We start from the raw sequence: 21,540 nt of genomic DNA, 5'->3' as shown, positions 1-21,540 counted from the left end.
TTGATTGCAAGGGATCTTAAAGCTCATCTCATTGCACCCCCTGCCATGGGCATGAACACCTTCCACCATCCCAGGTTGCTCCAATTCCATTGAACACTTCCAGGGATGGGGCAGGAGTAGAAATAGATTAAACCGGTGGTGCTGTTAGATGGATTTGGTGCTACTGTTTCAGTCCAGTTTCTTTGGGAAACTTTCCACCGTTCATGCTCACATTTGCATTCTTGTGCTGGGAAAATGAGGACTCAGAAATCTGGTAACTCCATTCCAAATCCTTCTTGTCTACAGCTGAGATGGCTTATGCTCTAACAGTACCTGCTGGTTTTAATGGAAATAAATTATGTTGGTATCTTGCTAATGCCTGGTCTAAGCTGACCCAGCTCTGTTTAACAGGATGTGCTGATTAACGGGACTGGAACATCTTGAACATTTGGGATGGCAGAGACCTGCAGGGGTTAGAAATGACATTTAAGTGATTTTCTCTTGAATTTGACGAGTAACATGAAACTCGTTCCAGGTCCCTGAGAATGCAAGATGGGCAGAGAGGAACTTGGAGAGTGCTAATGCTGAGACACTTGGGCTGCAGAGAAACAGCCAATTAAAGAGGGTTGTTAATGAAGTAAGGAAGGGAGCTTAAGGAAGGAACTGTGTTCAGCAGTGTCTGCCAGGGCATTTTTGTGCTTATCAGGGAAGTAACCTTAGAAAGCCCGTGGTGTTGGAAGGTGTTGGATTGAGGGTGCTGGAAGTCTCAGACCTGGTTTTGCCGCCTTCTTGGAAAGGAGCACACATATCTGAGTGTGCTAAGAGCTCTTCCAAGAATAGCTAGCACTGCCTGAACTGCAATGGCACAGCTTCACCGCGGACAGATGCTCATTGTGCAAGGCAGGAGCAGTTAGCATCGCAGCCATCCCCCGCCCCAGCGTTGCTGGAGGGCACCACTCCTTGGGATGTGCTGCTGGAGCAGTTTGGGGTGAGCAGAGTCAGCTGGATCCGTGGGGATGGGTTCGGGTGGCTGCTGCCAGCAGGGTGACCTCATCCCCGCGCTGGGGTGGCACTGCTGGGTGATGCAGGAGGAGCTGCTCTGGGTAGGAGCTGCCTGCTTGCACCTTGTCCAGGAGGGGTTTTGCGGTGCAAAGAAGGGAAATCACCCCTGGTTGTGGGATATTCTGCATGAAGGACGTAGCTGGGATTAATCTGGTTCAGTAGCATTGGCTGGGACTGTCCCAGTGGCAGAGCAGAATCCCTGAGATACTCTGCCTGGAACACAGGGATGTTTAGGAATCAGAGAATCCCAGGATGGTTTGGGTGGAAATGAACCTCAAAGCCCATCCAGTCCCACCCTCTGCCATGGGCAGGGACACCTTCTGCTATCCCAGATTGCTCCAAGCCTGGCCTTGGACATTTCCAAAGATGGGAAATACTGGATGTCACTTGGTAGAGTGCCAAAAAAACCCCTGACCTCCCCTGAAGCTGAACTTGAGGACACCTTAAGCAGCTTCTTTTGGTGGCTGGTTGGGTCAGTGTGGGTCTCTACAAGCCAGGGTATCTACTGCTTCTATGCTTCCATTTTTTGGGGGGCAGGGGTTGCTGACTCTGTGGGTTTTTTCCCCTCTCCGTTCTCTCTCCCTTCCTCTAATAATACAGCTTAAGAATAATTGGGAACGGTGGATTTTTTCCCCCCTGGGGCAGTATGGAGCTGCTTGTTAGTAATCTGCTGGAGGCTTGGGTAGAGTGGGAGTGGAATTGATTGTGTGGGTTTTTTCCTTCCTGCTCCAAGACCACTTCTTGGCACTGAGAAATTTTTCTTTAGACTTCTTTGGGGAACAGATGCGTGAAGTACAGTTACCACTCATACATATGGCTTTTAAAATATGGAAGCTGTTGGACTGAAGTGGCTTCATATGGTGCTGTTGGAGGATGAGAATTAACATGGAATTTTGGGTTTTTGAGACTTGAATGTGTCGTTGGAAAGTTGGGTTTTTTAATTGTTTTTTTTCCTAAATAATGTTAAGTATTAATCTGCATTTTTATGGTTATTAATCAAAGTAACATTTATAACTCTGAAAATTACTCTCTCTGCAACCCTTAATGCCTAAAATAGCATTGTAGTTTAATCTAGGGGATAAATAGGTTATATAATGTATAATTTAAATGGTTGTTAATCTTAATTTGCTAACGCAGACATCTTTTTCTTTAATTGCAGGTTCCCATTTTAAAAGCCATTGGAAGACACTCTGCCACCCTCTTGGATTACTTCCCACACAACTCAGCATGTCACTGTGCCCTGGATTTTATAAGGTGGCCATGATTTGATCCCCACTCCCCACTCCTATGTATTGGTGAAGCACTGGAGCTCTTTTGAGCTGCTGTTACTCCCGTGGAAACTGATCTGTGTCGAATCCCTTCTCCCAAGGACTAGACATTGCCAGCAATGAGCTCCCAAAGCCATCCAGGTAAGGGCAGAGCCACTTGGAATTCCAGCAGCGACACCAAAACACAGTTTGTTGCATGAACACATTTTCAGTTTTGAAATGATCATCCAGACCTCCTCCCCTTCCCTACACTGTTTAAATCGTTGTGTGAAGGTGGGAAGTGGTGTTGCTGTTATCAAGAGTTGCAAGGAAGTTTTCACCGTTTCAGGTTTCTAATTGTTCCAGATTTTAGGTTTCTAATTGATGCATCAGTGAAAATTGTTGGTGTTTTCTGAGTCATTAAGCAGATGTTTAATTTGTTAAATCTCTGCTGATGAGCCTTAACGATATGGAGTATACCTCCAAGGAATGGGCATGGTTCTGCTGGTGTCTTTATTGATATTTAAGCAAACTCTTTGACTTTTAAAGTACTTTTTAATAGGAAGGAATAGTTTTGCTGGAACAAAAGTCAATTGATCCACCTCAATGCTGTCTGGGGGATTATCCCTAATGTGCCTTGTAATTTGAGGTGTGATTCATCACTACCAAATTGTGCATTTCTGTCAATCAAGAGGATCTGTAGCTGCTCAGTTACCTGCTTTCAAGCTTAAAGGTGCCTCATACATTTGTGTTTAGGGAGTTTTGGGCATCTCTTGTGTTAGGCAGAGCTTTGTAAGAGGTATTTTCATTGTGTTTGGATTGTTTTGGTTTATGGTACAGAAATGGCTGCTGGGAGGCAAATAATCCAACAACAACAAGGCACGTGGAAGGACTTATTTAACTCTGCCTCTGAGAGATTACTCTGTGACTTCAGTTTAATCAGGTTTGGGTTAACAAGTAAGGCTGAAGTGCTAAAAGCCAGAGAACAGCTCCTAAGACTTAAGGAAGAAATCCTGCAATAAATAGGGATGCTGGAGTTTACAGGCGGCAGTGTTCAATCTGACCCTCTCCTCACAACTGAAATGAGTTTATAAGCCTCTAAAACTATCAGAATTATCAAATTTTTTTTAAAAGTGGCCTCTGCTTCCATAATGTAGTAGTGTCTCGGATTTTGAAACTTGCTGTTGGCACTGTGAGGAATTGGGAAAATGAAGTCTGTATAAGTGCAGTAGGTATTCACCTGGGACACATTCTGCAAAGTGATTTTTTTTCAGGAGCTCTGTTCTTCAGATACTGGCTAATTGTTATTTCAGTGTTTTCCTGTCTCAGGAGGGAGGCCGGGGAGCTGTGGCTGCCTGCTTTTCTCTCCTTGTGATGGGATACCTTAAATATCCACCTGCAGTCCCAACCCAGCTATGGATATTGCTTTGCTTCTTAAGGAGCAGCTCTCCAGAGGTTTGGGAAGTGGTGATGTCCTTCCTGGTTGGGCTCTTATGCAATGGAAGCCTGCTGCTGCTTTGTCTTGCTTCCCTTTAGAATTCATCACCAAACCCTTTTTTCTCCTGCCTCTCTCTGCTGGTTCTGCTGCTTTAGCTCAGCGTTTCCATAGCTCTAAAAATTTATTTGAGCTTCCTTTTTCCAGCAGCCCTGTCTAGAATGATGCTGAGAAGGGCAGTCTGATCAAAACCCAGGGATGAGGCAGCTGGGCAGGATGGGGTTGGACATCCTTGTGCCCTTCCTGGGTTCTGCCTCTGGTTGCATTTCCAAGGGTTGGGTTGGAATTCTGCAGTGTTCCGTGGTGCCTTTTCACCCCTGGTGTTCCTGTTGCCCGTTTCTCTTTCAAGAATCAGTTGTATAACAAGGAGCAGAAATATTTCCCAACCCTTGCCAAAGATGACATCTGGACTTCTCACGTCAGTTATCATAGCCATGTTGATTATACAGCTACAGGTAATTATTCCTAACGATGTGCATTGTTTAAGGGAAGGCTCTGGCTTAACTCGAGAGCCTATTAAGCCTTGCTTCAGTGGGTTCAAGCTATCTTCTCTAATCTTCTCCAAGCCCAGCACTAATGGGATGTTTTAGGAGCTGTGCCATGAAATTGTTGCGGCGTAGATGAATGGAAGTGGTTTGGGTTGGGTTTTTTTCTGTGCTTTTTTGATTTTTTTTTCCTTTCACTCTGCAAAGCTTTTGTGAAAAGCATTGGGCACTGAGGGCTTCTTCTCACTGAACAAGGTGGAAAAAGTACAAAGACTAAGTTGGCAAAGAAAAGTGTGACTTCTTCCCTCATCACTGCCTCTTCTTTTGTTGTATTTTGGAGTAATATTTCTCAGGGAATAAGAAACAGCTTTTGGAGAAGAAAAATTTCCAGTGTTTAAATCAGTCTGAGCCCTGGACACGGGGTAAGGACCTTGAGCTTTGTTTTCTGGGCTCTCTCCATGGTTTCCTTCTTGAGTTTAGGGTTGGGACCAGCATTCCTCGTGCTCTTGCCTTGCCACACAAACCCAGGTGGCCTGGGGGTGTCCCTGCTGCCACAAGCACCATCCTGCTGTGGTGCTGAACATCTGCAGCTCCCTGCAGCTGGGTGAAGGTGGGGAAAGGGGCTGGATCTGCCTTTTCCCTGCAGTGCTGGGAGCAGGAGGCTGTGTGGATCCAGTCAGCACCGAGCTGGGAGGCATCACGTGCCCTTTGGCTTTTGGCAGAAGAGCTGCTGCCTCTTCCAGCACTGGAACAAAGCTGGAAAAAGCGCTGAAACTGTGCTGCGAAGGCTCAAGTTGCTGCAAAGTATAATTAAGAAAATTAGGCTAATTAAGATAACATTTAGGATTATGACAAAGCTTGGGGGGGCAGGGGAAAGCGTGTTTGGTTTCACTCCTTAACCTGTTAACTTTGGCCACAATTTAAACTCGCCTTACGTAACCTGTGGTGCTCACCTTACCCAGGCTGACTGGGTTCTGAGTATGTCTGGGGTTTTTTTTTTTACATTTTGGGTTTTTTCCCCCTCTCTTATTGACCTTAAATGATTCCTTGCAGTCTCCTTCTGCCTCCCCCCTTGATTTTCAGTGGCTTGAGTTTCACTATCGTTCGCTTCTTTAATCAGTAAAGATTGTTCTGCTGATACTAGTTATACATAAAGATTAGTTTTAAAAAACCAAAACACTTAAAGTTAATCACTCAACTGATTTGTATTTGTTTAAAGTTCACTTTCCTTTGTAAAAGCTGAAAATCTCCATGTTCAATGGAGCATTTTGTTTATGAAATGTTATCTTGCAGGAATTAACCAGTCTGAATGCAAATGCTCCATCCTTTCTTCAGAGCCACTCTTGCAGAGATGCAAATTTCAGCTACATTTTGCAGCGCTGAATGTTTGATAATTAGGAATATTGAAGTTTTGAGAATGAGCTGCCTGGCTGATACAGGAAAATCTGCAGCAGGGATCATTAAGGCCCAGAGGAGCTACCGGAGGAAGCAGAGAGCTCCAGGATCACATGGCACCGGGAAAACAAGTTAGGGAGTCACGTACTGTGATTTGCTGGGCAGATAAGGACTTTTCTACGGGGCTTTATCTGCACCGAGCCACTCTCCTTCCATGCTCCACGGCTCAATGAGGCATGGAAAGCCATTTCATGCAGCACACAGAAGAGCTCTCCCCGTTAGCGTCTCTCCCAACGTTTTGCGCCGTCCAATAAATATTTGATGCGCTCTCTTTTTAAAGATTAAGAACTTTCTGTGGAGATGCATTTCAAACCGGCTTTAAATGACACTGACCTACTTTCTGGCAGTACTGAGGCTGGCTGGGGAAGTTATCTGGGGGCAAGAGCGGTGTTTCAAATAAACATGAGGGCTGTGGGGGTGAATTCCAGCCCTCCTTGGGTACTTGGTGGCTGTGGAAGGACAGCTGGGCATGGTGTATCGCAGAGTCATGGCATGGTTTGGGTTGGAAGGGACCTTAAGGCTCATCTTGTCCCATGGGCCATGGTCAGGGACACCTTCCACTATCCCAGGGTGCTCTAAGCCCTGTCCAAGCTGGCCTGAAACACTTCCAGGGAGCCCTGCCTCCCCTCACCAGTCTGGTGCTCTGGTTTTACTGGATTATTCTAGACTGGGAATTCAGAGGCTTTTCCCCTAAGCAGTCTGGACTCCAGTTTTTAGGGGGCTTTGAGGTTGGCTGTGGAGTAAACTCAGCACCAAGATCTGGCAGTAAGAAGCTGTGGTTAGAAGGGCTGAAAACCCCAGCAGATGGAACTGGCCATGTCTCCATTCACTTTTCTTTCTTCAACCCACGACCTATTCCACCTGCATTGCTGCTCTTAGCAATGTGAGAGCTGAGCCTGTCCTGGATTTCCTCTAGGAACAGTGTCATTTTGAGGTCCTTGAAAGTTTTAAGTCTGCTCCTACTAAACCTGTGAAGTTTTCACTTTCTGGACCATCAAATGGTTGGGACTTTCTGTGCAAGGGTTTTGTTGTACCCTCAAAAGAGAAGAATTGTTTTGTGCTTCAACTTGGGGTTCAAGTTGAAGTTCCTGCTAGGTCAGTGTCCCTGCCAAGTACATTTCTCTCATTTCTGCTTTTTCTTTAAATGCAGTTCTTGCACTTAGGAATTCTTTAAAAGCCTGTTTCTAAAGTAAGTTTTTTTAGCCTCTGATGTTTCCTGCAGAGCAAAGATGAGAAGCAGGTACTTGTGATGAGAGGCAGAGAACTCTGGATTATTTTGAGTGACGTACAGGGTAGACAAAGGATATAAAAAAGGTCATACTTTTAAAGTCAGGTGATTCTGTAATAATGTTTGAGATAGTCCTTGGGATCTTGTGTCTGACTTGGAAAGGAGACAATCCTTTTTCTAAGAGGTTACTACATTTTTGTTACTCACTTTTGGTCAAGCCCAGCTTGCCCTGTGTCTCATCCCATGTATGTTTCCCCAAATTAAATTTGTTACTGGCCTTAACACGGAATATTTTCTCACGTATTGTTTTAAATTATTCAGCTTGTCACCTTTGTGCCAGGCTCTAACAGCTTGTGAGGCTTGTTGGGGTGTCCTGAGTGTGGATAACTGGGACAGAGCTGATGGCAAAGGACTGTCTCAGTCATCCCACCAATTCTGAAAGTGATTTGAGAGCAGGGGCAGAAAATCCATTTATTCCCAGAGGGATGTCAACATTTTTCTTCCTTTACGTCTAGGAATTTGGCTACCTGTGCTTGGCAGGTACTGCCTACCCTCACTGCAAAAGGGAAAACAAGGCATTATGTTTGAGAGCTCTTGGTCAAACTCATTTGGAGATTTATTTTTATCCAAAGGTGTTTCCATGTAGGAGCTGAGGGAACAGCTGGAGCTGGGTCAGGGGAGGTTCAGGCTGGATGTCAGGGAAAGGTTCTTTCCCCAGAGGGTGCTGGGCACTGCCCAGGCTCCCCAGGGAATGGACACAGCCTGAGGCTGCCACAGCTCCAGGAGTGTTTGGACAATGCTGTCAGGGATGCACAGGGTGGGACTGTTGGGGTGTCTGTGCATGGCAGGGGTTGGACTGGATGATCCTTGTGGGTCCCTTCCAGCTCAGGATATTCTGTGTTTCTATGATTCTGGGTCAGGAATAAGAGTGGAGAAACAATTGCAATGACATTTCTCCTTTTATTGTAGTTTTTAGTGTATTTTTTTCATCCTCTAACATCTGTAGAAACTGCTTTTACAGTCAGATGATAGCCAGGAGTGACTGAATGTGGGGTAGCAGGTGCCTGACTAGAGAATGGAAAATTGTGGAATTGTTAGTTCTCCCATCCTTCAGTAAAGGTTTGCAAGTCCCTTTCTCTCCACAGCTTGCCATGTACCAGGAATTCCACCCCATCAGCCTTTTATTTACTTATTATTTCTATTTAGGCCATTAAGCAAAAAAGGCCTTGACACCTGCAAGGTTTGAGGTACCAAGTGAAGTGGTCAAACTGCTGAGAAATGGGGCACTTGATTTTTTTCTCTGTTAAGAAAACTAAAATTAATATATCAGATCTTTTAAAGGTTTTGTTTCCACCACCAGAATCAAAATAGCATTGTTTCATCAGTTACTGGGAAAATCTGCTTTACCTGCAGTGCCCTGGTTTGCTTTGAGATGCTCAGCAGCTCTTGGTGGGAATTGCTGTCCCCTTTGGCTTGAGGGACTGATGTGCTCAAGTGTGGAAGCAGATTTTTAGCCTTTTGGGAGGATGAAGCTGATATTAAACTTCATCCCTACTGAAAGGTGAATTCCATACAGAAACAACCCCAGGCAGGCTTTGCTGAGATCCTCCTGTCTCAGCTGGAAGCCACCAGTCCTTGTGGGAGTTTTCAGGGGTACCTGAGTGTGTTTGGGGTTCAGTGGGGCATTGTTGATCCTGCTTTGAACCCTGGCAGCTCCGGCTGTGCCAGGGAATGCACAGGCTGGACTTAATCTTCCCAGTGTTTGTAGCTGCCCTGCTGCACTTTGATGTAGCAACAGCAGGTTTGTTTTGAAGGCTCCAGTTGCCAAGCGTGAGGAGGTTGTGCCAGGATGGCTAGGCAAGGTCAGCTTGGGGAGACAGGAGCCTGACCACAGCTCCTTGTGGATACCTGGGAAGGGGGAGAACAGGTAGGGTTGTGACTACAGCCATTAATACAGCCTCTCAACCTCTGGTCGTGTGTGATGTGGATTTCTGGCGGGGGCTGATAAAGTAAATTTTACTTTTATTTGTCATTTTGGTTGTATCAAGGGCTGAATAATCCCCGCACTGAAAAACAACTTTTGTTGACTTTCCCATGAACAAGCAGTATTTTGCCAGTGCCACTCTCTCCTCCAGGAGAAACTTCCAACCATGGGCAAGGTAGAGATGCTTGCAGTGGAGGAGACTCCTGGAAACTCCCTGTGCTCTGTGGTAGGGCTGGGATCAGGGTGTTGGAGAAATTGCAGTCGCATTCAAAGAAATCTCTTGTTTAAAAAAGAACTATCAATCCTGACCCTTTCGCTATTCTGGAATCTGTGTACTCACGTTGTTTGTAGCCGTTGTGCTGCCAAACCACATAAATAGCTTTATGGGGCAAATGGTAATGGGGGTGAGGTCTGGTTTAGGAGCTTTGAACTGGCAGCCTTGGCTTCAGGTACCCATTTTGTCCTCGGAGGCAGCTGCCCCAGCCGTGTGACCCCGACAGGCTCGGGTTAAAACCACGGACCATGAGCTGTAGGGCAAGGGGGTGTGGGCTTTGTGTGCCTCCCGTGGCTCTGCATTGTGGAGTTGGACTGTTTTTTTAATAGCTGTTGCTGTCCATGAACTACTGTGTAATGACTTTTTGCTGGGAGGTTTCACCCCCTGATCAATAGCCCGAGATCAATGGGGTTATTTGGCCGTGCGGTCGCTGCAGCCAGCCAGCAAATTGGGAGCAGCTGGGAGGTGGGAAATGCTCCCTCGGCTGGGTTATTTGCTCAGAGATCTGAGGGCAGGTGTTTTTTGTCTGCTGCCCGAGAGGTGGTTTCAGTAGTTCTGATCAATTGACAATTCTTCAGGCAGGAAACCCTTAAAGCCTGGTGATGTTAAAATAATCCATTGAGAATTATGTTTTGCTCTTCTGTTTCTGCATTCGAGACTTGCACTTTCTACTCAAACAGGCTTAACCCTCTCTGTTAACTGTGACCTTTATTTTATGCTGCCTATAAAGAGAAACAGTTTTAAACTTTTTTTTCTCACTCCTGATCTAGAAAACGCTTGAGCTGCTCCTGTGGGAAGACATAAAAGCCTGAACTAGACCAACCGTCTTCTCTGGTCCTAAAGTCATCCAAGACAGTAAAAAGATGATACACCAAACTCCAGAAGTCCATCCAAGTATCAAATTCTTGACGTCTGTCGCTTTAGGAAAAATCTCTGAAACTTCCAAGAACTTGCTTCATTCTCACTAAGGTGCCACTGGTCTCACAGAACCTCTGCCAGGAGAAAGCATGTGATCCTCACAGCTTACCAAACCCAGGAGAAGGGCTCTGGCATCTCTTCCCTGCCAGCAGCAAGAATCTGATTGGCATTAGATGGCTTTTTCCCTTTCCAGCAGGTGGAAGGCCTGTTCTGCAGGCTCGTAACTCTTGACAGGTTTATCGTGATGTCTTCTTGGCAGGTAGGGCTGATGCTGTTCCTTCAGCCTGCATTAAAGATTCTTTTCCTTTTTGGTTTTTTTCCTTCAAAGGGGAGCTTTGTGCAGTAGCTCTTTCAAGTAGGTGATGGGACTGTTGCCTCTGCTTTCCTTCCTTTCATCTGGAATTGCAGCAGGCAGGGCCAACTTGGAGGGTCACTGCACCCTAACCACCTCCTCCACCTACCCCAAAGGTATTTGAGAAAGGTTGATCTGAACAAACAGAGCACCAGGCTGTGTTGACAGAGGTTTGGGAAGGTTCTGATTTATTCCTGTCGTGTATTTTCTTTTTCACAAGGGAAGTTACACAGGGCACTTCTGCTCAGGCACTGCTTGTGATTTGAACCTTTCCAAAGAAGCTGCCGTGTAAAAACTGCCCTTTTAATTTCTTTTCCCCATTTCAACTTCTTTTTTTCTATCTTTGATGGTGTTTGTCGTGGGAGATCTCAGCCTGTTGTTTCTAGCAGCTCACCAAAGCTCTTGAAGAGAATTCCTCCTCCTCCACTGATTAATTTCTGGCATGGAGCACAAAATAGCTCTTGCGTCAATAAATCGTCACAACCTTTGCTTGTCTCTGTCAGCGTAAATCCAGTTGGACTCTAACATGCCCCAAAGTAGGCCAGAGGTTGCCAATTCTGCAGCTGCACAGTGGTCACGTCCAGGCTGGGGTGTCAGAGTTGCTGCAGATCATGTTGCAAGCCCCTTCCCCCCTCCCTCTCCTGAACTTCTGGAATTCGACTTTATTTATGAAGATATTGTTCTGCAGTTCTGAGGATAACGGGGCTTGGGTACATTTGTTTGATTTCCTGGGAAAACAGAGGCGTGTTTGGAGCTGGGAGCGAGGCAATGCTTTCCTCACCCCTCTCACCTGCTTTGGGAGGTGAATTTCAGATGTGCTGAGCATCCCCCGTGAGTTCAGGTGTCCTTTTTTCACTCCTTCACCTCCTGGCACTTGGGAGGCTCCTTTTCCAGCTGCTTGCTCAGGATCTTTTTTGATTTTTGGCTGGTAGTTCTGGTGTTTGCTTTTGCCAGGGAAACCGTGGATAGCAGTTGCACAAAAGAACGTGATGTTTTGGAGCGATTGCCCAAATCATTGGGCAATAGGGGCTTGATCTTTAGATGTTCCAGCCATCAGATGAAAGAAACTTTTTGCAAAGCCATTTGCTGGAAAAACTGTTGTGCAAACAGGGTGCTGGATGGTGCTGGGAGTGAGGGGGTGAGAAACCTGGGAAATGGGTCATCTCTCTGCACTGGGGTTCTTGAGGGAGCTGCTGGAGAGGCTGGGATGATCCATTGGCAGCTTTCGAGTCAGAGAGTGGGATGGAACCTGCTGGTTCTGCCAGGCTCCAGAGGTTTCTCCTTGGGGAATGCCCTGATGCAACTGCTGGTTTGGGCTTTCCTGGAGTGTGTTCCTCCTCCCACTTGCATCAGGAAATGCCTGTGAATGGAGTAGTTGAGCAGACCTGAGAATAAGAATGATTTAAAGATAAGAGTGTAGCTAAAATTTAGACTATTATTATTATTTATTGTTATTATTCTCTTAATGTAGATCTAAATACAAACAAAAACTGCTGGTGGAGGGCTGGGGGAAGATGCCTCGATATCCCACCATTTAGTGAAAACTCTTGGCAGTTATTTTTGCCAGTTTTGAGAAACCAGCTGTTAGCTGCTCTAAACCAAACTGTTTTTTGCATTGTAAACTTCTGCACATATTCCTTGTGCCCCTTGAAAAACAACCAGCCTGTGGATGCCAGCAGATCAACACTGGAGGCCCCTGGAAGGATGGCCCTTGGTGTGATTTGGGTTTGGAGGGATTTCAGAGGTAGAATACCTATTTTGATGAGAAAACTGCTCAAAGTTGATTTGCATTGCCAGAAAGGAGAGCATGGCTTGTTCTCAGCCTGATACTGGGATTTGATAAATTCTGTATTTTCTAGAATTTTTCATCTTATTGCCTTGGTGGTGGAGTCGCCATCCCTGGAAGTGTTCAAAAAACCGTGTGGGCTCTAAAATCCCTAATTTCCTTCTTGTTTTGGTTTGTGTTTCGTTGTTGGAGCTGCTTTCTTTTTTATTCAGAAATAAAATGATGTAGCAGTTGGTTTAGGCACACAAACATTTGTGGCTTGAGCAGGCAGAGGTATGAGACACTTGTGTTGGAAGATGAGCTCTGTGGCGCCAGAAACTCCCTTTTTGCTCTTGCAAGAAGCAAGTATGGGACTATTTCTTTTGAACAGCAGTGGGTTTTTTACCCTCCCAATATCTTCAGCTGGTTTTATTTTGCAGTAGGAAGCAGTAGGTAGTGTTTAGGAGCCGTTGTTGGTGAGATTGTATCTGGCAAAGATACCAGCTCACCGACAGCTTTCAAAGATTTTGAAAGAGGCAGAATGCTCAGTATTCACTCCTTTAATATTTTTTTCTTACTGTTTCCCACCAAGCCTGTGTTTTCATCATGTCTGTGAGCTTCACTGGTTTTGTCACATTTGCAAGTTGTTAATAACATCTCGGTTTGTTAATATATTCTTGGTATTGGCAAATTCTAAGTGATTTATCTGCTTAGATCTGTGTTATTTACCGCTCTGCCTCTTCTAAGCTAATAATTTCCCTGACTGAGGACACCTTTGTGCACAGGGAAAGATGCAGGGAGGAAAAATCTGCCCGGGATGTTTCTCCTCCCTCCTCGTCCTCCTCCCAAACTGAAGCTAGTGGAGGCTGCTGGCCACTTTCACTGGTCATCTGCTGAGTCCTTTAATTAGAACATTTCTGACTCGCAGCTCCCACATCTCCTGGCTCAGGCCTCGGATGCAGTCAGAGGCATTCGAGCTGTGCTGTCTCTGGCCTCCAAACCGTACTTTCAGCTCAAGCCCTTTCTTAGATGCTGAGAAAATTAATTGAACCGTGTGAGTTTTTTTCCCCTCTCCATCCTGGGCTCACGAAACGCTGCAGTGGGTGAGAATGACAAACACTGTGATGAGGGATAACTCTGAGCATCCCATGCTTTGATGCTTGAAGCTGCTGCCCTTTGCTGGATGCCCTCGGCTGTGCCAGCAGAGCCACGTGCTGGCAGCTGGGAGATGTTTTGTCTGGCAGAGGGGAAAACTCCGTGCTGGTGGAAATGTCTGGGAGGGCAGAACGAGCAGCGTGCGCCAGGTTTGGGATGGCCGGCGTGCCGTGGCGGCTCTTCCCCGGCAGTGTGAGGGACCACAAATGCCAAAAACTCAGGGGGTGCAGCACAAAAAACACGTGCCACGAATGCCAAAATCTCAGGGGGTGCAGCACGAACTGGGCACGTGTGGCTGTGGATTAATTGGGCTGTCCTCTGAAGGAGCGGTTGTACACGGAGCAGGCACGTGGCGCGGCGCGCTCCCTCCTGCTCTCAGCAGGTGAAGCTACGGCAGGAAAACACCTCCAGCTCGGCAAGACACAATAGCAGAGCGGAGGGAGCCGGGGTGAGGCATGTGAAGGATGTGGGATTTGTGATACCGGAGGCTCAACGGCAAAAATAGCATCATTTATAATAGTAAAAGCGAAGGCTCCTGCGCTACGCCTTTGCATTCTGCCAGGCTGGAGTGAATGGAGGAGTAGTTTGCTTACAGATGACAAGCAGGGATGAATAAGCACTTAACATTTTTGGTGCTGGAGGAACAGCTTTTCCATCTTGGCCTCCGAGTGAGGCACAGCCTTGCAGTCCCTCTCCTCGCAGTGTCACTTTATGCACTCTAAATGCAGATGTTGGGAAGCATGGACTTAAAGCTCTCTTCACATCCCTCGGCCTCCCTGTGAGGTTCCCTGTTTTGCTCTTGGCATGCTCCAGGACTTGTTTTGTGCTGATTTTAGAGACCTCTTTGCTGCCTGCTTTGCCCCCCAGCAGCAGGAGGAGATACCCAAAGCACAACCCATGAACTCCTTCACCATCTATAAACATCCCAGTGGCATGGAATAAAACCCTGATGGGCTTTAGTGAATGGACTCCTGAGGATCTCTTGGAGGTGAAATGGAAGAATGAACACAATAATTTGGATGCTTGAAGAACAGCAGCAAAGTGTGGGTAGGTGTAAGTGATGTCCTGGAGTAAGGAACTGCCATCCCCAGCACTGGGGCTGTTGGCTACAGCAGCTCTGCCTCTGCTCCTTGCTCTCATCCTCTGTGCTTAATTTTCATGGGATTTCCTTGGGACATCTTAAATATTGTAGTTGCTGCTGGAGTTTTGTAATGGGAGGCAGCATTCTTTTGTTGGATTTTTTTCCCTTTTTTTTCCCTTTTGCCTTCTTTCTTCCCCTAAGCTGCTACTTTGAGTAGCTCATTGTGGGCTTTCTAAGAACCCAGTCCAGGGTGGAAAGTAAGAAGTGGAATGCACCTAGTGCTATGTGTTTCTTCTAAGTCAATACTATTAATTGCTTTCTTGCTGCTTAGTGATAAACTTGTTAAGATGTGGCCAGAAGTGGTTCTCTGACCAGGAAAATGTCCTTTTTTTGCTTTTGTGTTTGCCCAAGCCGGCAGCAGAGAGATACCTGTAGTACCTGAGGAACAGACCTCCCAAAAACTGGTGTTCTGGAGCATTTTTCCACTTGCCTGGCCATGACTAATGCCTGCACCATTTCTGGTATCATCCTCGCACCACGGCGTGTGGATGTGTGCAGATTTGAGTGAGGATAATGTGAGGAGAAAAGCCAGCAACAGGGCTTTGGAAATCGGCAGGCATTGCAGCAATATCCATCAGGGTTTTTATTATTTTCATATTTGGCTCCAGCTTAAATGTCACTGACCTCCTGCTTGGAGAGGTCCCATCCGCAGGGAGCCTTGGCAGGCGTTTCCCAAACACAGCACAGGGATTTTGGACCCACTCTTGTTGGTTTGGCCCCTTACAGGACATATTTTACACCCTTGCACTGTAGCTGAGAGAGGGTCCCATGTTTCAAAACGTAGTTTTTCCTTCAAAAATAACCTTGTGGTGCTGAGGCTGGCAAGTCCCCATGGGAACTGGTCTCTCCTGAAGGTATAAATCCAGTCCTAGAGTGTGTTGTACCTGAGGAAGGTAAATGTTGACCTGGACCTGCCTGACAGTTTGATGCACAAGGTGCTTTTGGCTTCTAAGAAGCAGAACAGAGCCCAAGATGAGTGTAGAATATAGAATAATGTGTGAGATGAGTATATAATTCTGCTATTTTGGTGCTTGATAATCTGGTGCTTTTGCTGGCCCAAAAAGTGAAAGTAAAGAAAACCAAGCTGGCAATTAAATGTGCAGGGAGAAGCTTGGGGGTGACTTAAAGTTTGGGGACACTTGCTGTATGTCTGAACCATAACTTTGTGAAAAAAAAATTCCATTAACATTGGACTCGTGTGTAATTCAGGATTATTCCAGATCAAACTCAAGAGAGAAGCACTGAACCATCATGAGCGCCGTGATTTTCCAGCTCTTGGTGCGTTAATTCCTGCGTGCTGGTGTTTTGGGGAGGGAAGGGGGATTCTCTGGGACCTGTGCTCAGCTGAATCAGCTTTATTAGCGCTGCACGACTTCCTGAATTGCTGCCGAGGAAGGATGTGCTGTTGAATCAGAAGAAAGTCTGTGATGTCTGGGTCAGAGAAGTGGATGCCTGACTTTCAGCGCTGTCCACACGCTCTCGAGGCTGTGAATCACCGTGGCAGCAGAGGTGACTGAAAAGTGCCACTTTCTTTAAAAAAATCCACCCCAAATGAGAAGGTGGAGGAAGGCCTCGGAGGTTGCACTCGGTTAGGTAACAGGGCAGGGTGGGATTTGTGTTTGCATCATTAAATTTGGCACTCACTCCAGCCGGCTGTAAACTCGTGTGTTCCCTGTGGCTCTCTCCTATAAACTTTGCCTGCCCAGCTGCGCGCGCTGTCGTGTGCAGACCCAGTTCCTGTACGGGATGCTATTTTCCGTGCGGAATCTTCTATTAAAAACACGCCCATGCTCCCCAATCAGCCTTACTTTTCCTCTGCAAACTGCTCATTTGTCTCCCAGCGCTCTGCCTGCCTCGAACATGCCTGTGTGTGTGTGGCATAGCTTGAATTTTTATGCCGAGGAATGTAAACACCAAATCCGTGCAAGACTCGCCGAAGAACTCCGGGGCTCTGGTGCATCATCTGTTTGTTATGTAACCTGATAGAATGGGAGCGAAATAGAAACCAGATGTCAAGGCAGAGCAATTACAGTTTTTCATCTGCGAGTGTTACAGTAAATGCACTTTGTATTGCTTCCCCCCCTCCCCGAATACGGGGTTTTATTTGGGAAAGTGCGGCGGGGGACCTCGGAGCTCTCAGCATGGCTCTTACTTAAAGACTTTGTTATTCTGTACTTGTGTTCTTTTATGTAATTAGAGTCTGTGTGCTGCTCCAGAGCCACGAGGCAGCGTATTCCCAACTGGAAATGAGCTGGACACAAGTGCTGAGTCCCAGGAGAGCCCCTCTGCTTGTCCGGCTCTGTGGGTTACACGGTCAAGCTGCTCTATATTTAGCATTCCAAGGGAAGCTGCTTTGCTTGTCATGTTTAAATTTGGCAAGAGAATCCCATCAGGACAGGTTTGGTGCGGGCTCTGCCGGTGATTCTGGAGATGGAGGAACATCTGGGAGGGGAGCAGATGGGAGTTGCAGTTAGCTCGTTTGCTCCAATTCGCCGTGCGACGAGGAGGATAAAAGGGAAAATGGATAATCATTGATTCTCTCTGGTGGGGAAATGGATTCTACCACCGCCAGTTTATCCCAGAGGTTTATCTCTGCTGTCTTCCATTAAATAAGGCAACCCCTGGGTTGAGAGAGGGATCGATACACATCCATCTCGGTCTTCATGTGCATCTTCACGAGTCGAGGCGTGTGTGTGATCTCACCGAGTGGGAGCTGGTGGGAATTTTTTCCTCTTCCCTTCCCTCGTGTTTCTCATCCTCCTCTGTTGATGTTTGTTCTTTTGCTGCTGAGGATTTATTTCCTTCTGTCCAGTTAAGCTTGGAAGGCCAGCAGGACCTAGCTGGTGGAGCTTGGGCTTGGATGAGGCCACAGGGGCTGGAGATCCAGTTATTCCATGGGAGCAAAACCCATTTCAGGCATCCCCCTGTTAAGTATGAATAACTTCAAGAAACCTTTCGATCAGCTGCACATTCCAGATGAAGGAAGAATTAAAGATTCTCTCTCCTTTTAAACAGCAAGTTCCTGGCTTTAAAACCAGCAAACAAGGAGATCAGTGTGAGCACTTGCTGCCAGCCATTCCAAACAGCATCCAACCTGTGCCACCTCTCTTCTCAAGGACAGCATGGAGTCTCTGGAAGCATTCCTGGGTGTGGCACTTAGGGGTGTCACTGGGGGTGATAATGGTAATGCTGTGTTGGTGTTTGCACTGGATGATCTTGAAGGCCTCTTCCAACCTTGAGGATTCTGTGATTTTTTATTTTTTTTTCTAAATGGAGACCATGGAAAGCCCAGACATGGTCACCATGGAGAACATCCCCTCAGGCTGGTCATGGTGGATGTTTGTCCTGCTCTCCTGCAGAGGTGTGGATGCTCCTGTGTCCTTGCTGAGCTCTGCAAGGCCAGAAGGTTGGGAAGCTCTGTGTAAACACTGTTACAGACACCAGGCCATGCTGCAATGGGCCTTAAAACCATGGGAGTGCAGAACGGGAATGTTGGCCAGCAAACAGAAACGCCGCTTTTCAGTGTCAGTCACAAAGGATTGGTTTTGAGGAGGAAAACAGGTCCATCAAGGAAGTGTTGGGCTTGGCTCCTCTGCCAAAGCACTGCAGTGAGCAGCCTCCATGACCTTAATGGTGAGCCAGGGGATCCCGGTGCTCTCTGGGGACACAAATCCTGGCAATGGCACTCACATGGCACCTGCAGCTCCTACTATAAAAACAGCAGCTTCGCCGACAGCGACCTTCAGCATGGCTCCCAACGTTCCCTGTGTTATTTTTAACCTGTCTGGGTAAATTTCCAATACAAAGGCCAGTGCCAATCTGATGTGTTCGCTTTCCCAAATCCTTATCTTTCGCTTTCTAGTTGCACTGACGCATCAGATGGAACAGCAAGTTTCAGGCTTGGGTAAAGCTTTGCTTTTATGGCCACAGCACCAGAGAGAAAGAAATACAGCAGCTCTGTTTTGCTGCTAAATAGATTTATTTTTCAAGGGACTTTTTTTTTTTTTTTTAAGATGGGTTGTATCAATATCTTTATTTTTTGCTTTTTAAAGAAAAATACTTTAACTAGGGTTTAAAAATAGCTGAAGGCTGTACTTTGATTAGGTTGCTGCGGTACTGACGTCAGTGGGTGACATTTATCTCTGTACGGATTTGTCGCCCTGTTGACTAAGGCTGTATTTACACAATTGGGGATATTTCTGTCCACTCTGGGGGGAACCAGCGACAGCTCTGCTCCAGCCGTGTCCTTGCTCTCAGTATTCCTGAACTCTGCCTCGCTGCTTCATTGCATGCTGCAACAGGGATTCTTTGGAAGTGTTGGAGAGTCATTTTAGGTATTTATGTGGTCATGAAGGTCCAGCCATGATGATTATGATGATGATGATGATGGCTCATTGGAGATGGACGCTGGCAGAGAGATGCTGAACTTGATTTGGACTTGGTAAATCATCAGGTGGGTCCTGGCTGGCTCCATGAATAGACAGGTAATGGGTGTTCTCCAAACAGGAATTATAGAAAATAGGTTCTAACCAAGTGAAATAAATGTGAAATAGGAACAAAAAGCAGTGAGCAGTTTCAGACCAGTGTGGCTTCGAGTGCAGTGTATTTCTCTGTCACTTATTTACTGTTTTCATCCAGAGTTGTTGCTGTAATTCACTTTTTTTATTTTTGAGCTTTAGTTATTGCTCTCGGGGCTTCTGTGGCCCCAAACCCCACTGTTCCAACAGCAGCAGAAAGCACTGATAGTTTCCTATAGGCACTCTTGTCTAAAATCTGGTTCCTGGGGCATAAGGCTTTTCAAAAGTAAGTTTCCACAGAATCCCAGAATGGTTTGGGTTGGAAGGGACCTTGAAGATCATCCAGAAGGGACACCTTTTGCTATCCCAGGTTGCCCCAAGCCCTGTCCAGCCTGGCCTTGGACACTTCCAGGGATCCAGGGGCAGCCACAGCTTCTCTGGGAAAGGGCTGTGCCTGCTAGTAGGGGGATGCTCTTGGAATAACTTTTAATTTATCCGTGACACTGAGACAGTAATAAGGGGAAACCTCTAGGAAGGCACTTTAATTGAAGGCTGATACAAATTAACTTGCAGACTTTCTCCATTTATCATACTATTCCAGTCTGTTTTCCAAGGAATCGTGGGCTTAAATCCGTGAGCCTTGTCAGCTCTGCGGGGAGGAGGCAGCTGATGTCGGCTCGCTTCAGGAAGGCATGAAATGTGTTTGTGTCTTCTGGAGCTGGGAATTAACTGTTTGACTCCTACGTGATGGGCAGCCAGTCACAGATTTGGCACATTAATCACACTGACTTTTGCAGAGCTTTTACCTGGCCCTATCCCGTGGCAGGAGGGAGAGGAGCACTAATTAACATCCTGGGCACAGAGCCTGCTGCTCCAGGAGTGAATTTTGGTGCTGGTAGCAGGCAGCAGGTGATGTACTTGTGGAACATATTTCCCCCAAATTTCATAGTGGATGAAACCTGCGGAGTAAAATGCCATTATCCCTGCTGCTAACCTGTCTATATTTGGGGACTTTTTTCCCAAATAGCAATTCTTTAAGCTGCACTCACCTGCAGGCTCGCTGCCACTGCTGCAAATGATGTTTTCTCCGAGAGCTGGAGCATGGCACAGAGTCAAGCTGATTGTTTCATATCTCACCCCAAGGCAGCTGCTGCTTTCTAAACCTTTGTAATCTTCCCTTAAAAAGACAAGGGAGCTGGGAAGAGCTGCTGTCGGGTGGTATCCATGCTGGGAGGGAGGGCTTGCTCTCATCCCCTTGCCACCTTCCCCCCAAATTCCAGCTTTTCCGGTGTCTTGCCTCGTATGTGACTGGATGCAGGCTGTAAGGTCGGTCACCACCCTCACAGGGAGGAATTTCTTCCCAGTCTGACCCTACCCTCTGGCAGTGGGAAGCCATTCCCCCTTATCCCACTGCTCCAGGACCTTTTGAAAAATACAGGGATCTGTCTGAATGGGAGCAGCAGGAGTGGCTAATGGGGTTTCTGTGATAAATGGGAATTTCTACTGGTGTTAAATATGCTGGGAGGGTGTAGTAATGGATATTTAGGGATTTCTGTTGGGGTAGGTCTGCTGTTTTAGTGCTGGCTGGTCAGCTGAGATCCTCTGGCTTTTAAAGCAGCTGCTCAGGTGAAACCTTGGGATCTCTAATGTGATACACTGCTGCCTCAACTGGAAGAGATGAATTTTCTCTGGCAGTGCTCAGTATTAACTTTTGCACTTGGTTGTTGCTGGTTTTGTACAAATTCCTTCAAAACTCCATGAAATTAATGTCTTGATCAGTGGTGCCTTTTCAGGATAGAGCCAGAATTTAGTTTAATTTAACCCTGTGGGCTGAGCCTCCAGTCTGGAGACATAGCAAAGAAAGGAGGTCCAGCTATTCCTCTCTGTGGGGTCATCCATAAAATCATGGAATAGTTAAGGCTGGAAAAGACCTCCCAGGTAACAGAGTCCAGCAGTGCCAGTTCCAGCACTAAACCATCTCCCTAAGCACCACATCCACATGCTTTTGGAACACTTCCAGGGATGGTGACTCCTCTAGCTGGACAACCCTTCTGGTGAAGAAATCTTCCCCGATACCCAATCTAAACCTCCTCTGGGACAACTTGAGGCTGTTTCCTCTTGTCCTGTCCCTTGATCCCTGGGAGCAGAGCCTGATCTCCACCTGGCTGCACCTTCCTGTCTGGAAATTGTGGAGCCTGAGCAGGGGGAAGGAGCAGAGGGGCGATTCCTGAGCGTGTCCCAGCCGCAGTTGCGACAGAGGTCAGGGCGAGTTGCTCAACAGCCCGGCAGCCCTTTAGGTGAGTGTTGGTTTTGCAATGCACAGCCAGCAAAATTAACCTGGGGACGGCTCTGAGGGGAAAACAAAGGCTTGGTGGTGGTTTTTCCCCTCTTTTCCAGTGGCTCCTGCCGTAGATAAAAGCCAGTTTCAGGGCCCCGAGCTCTGAGTGTGCAGTGACCAGGCTGCAGCCTTGGCTCTCTCCTCT

The 21,540-nt window shown here is 46.8% G+C and overlaps 1 protein-coding gene across 4 annotated transcripts in view; it reads left to right on the top strand.

Annotated features, from left to right (window-relative positions):
• Nucleotides 1-21,540, top strand: part of HDAC4 (histone deacetylase 4) — a 163,723-nt gene that overhangs the window by 23,292 nt on the left and 118,891 nt on the right. For 3 of the 4 annotated variants that reach the window (XM_085065865.1, XM_085065866.1, XM_085065868.1), the window contains exon 2: nucleotides 2,201-2,450. In XM_085065865.1, the coding sequence (XP_084921991.1) occupies nucleotides 2,429-2,450 (22 nt within the window). In that variant the 5' untranslated portion in view covers nucleotides 2,201-2,428. Of the gene's footprint in view, nucleotides 1-2,200; nucleotides 2,451-18,761; nucleotides 18,994-21,540 lie in introns of those variants that run through there. The other variant, XM_085065869.1, reaches the window with a different exon arrangement.

This window comes from Lichenostomus cassidix, chromosome 7 (assembly GCF_008360975.1).
Source record: "Lichenostomus cassidix isolate B80296 chromosome 7, HeHo_3.0, whole genome shotgun sequence".
Classification (NCBI taxonomy): domain Eukaryota; kingdom Metazoa; phylum Chordata; class Aves; order Passeriformes; family Meliphagidae; genus Lichenostomus; species Lichenostomus cassidix.
This window is presented reverse-complemented; position numbering and strand designations above follow the sequence as displayed.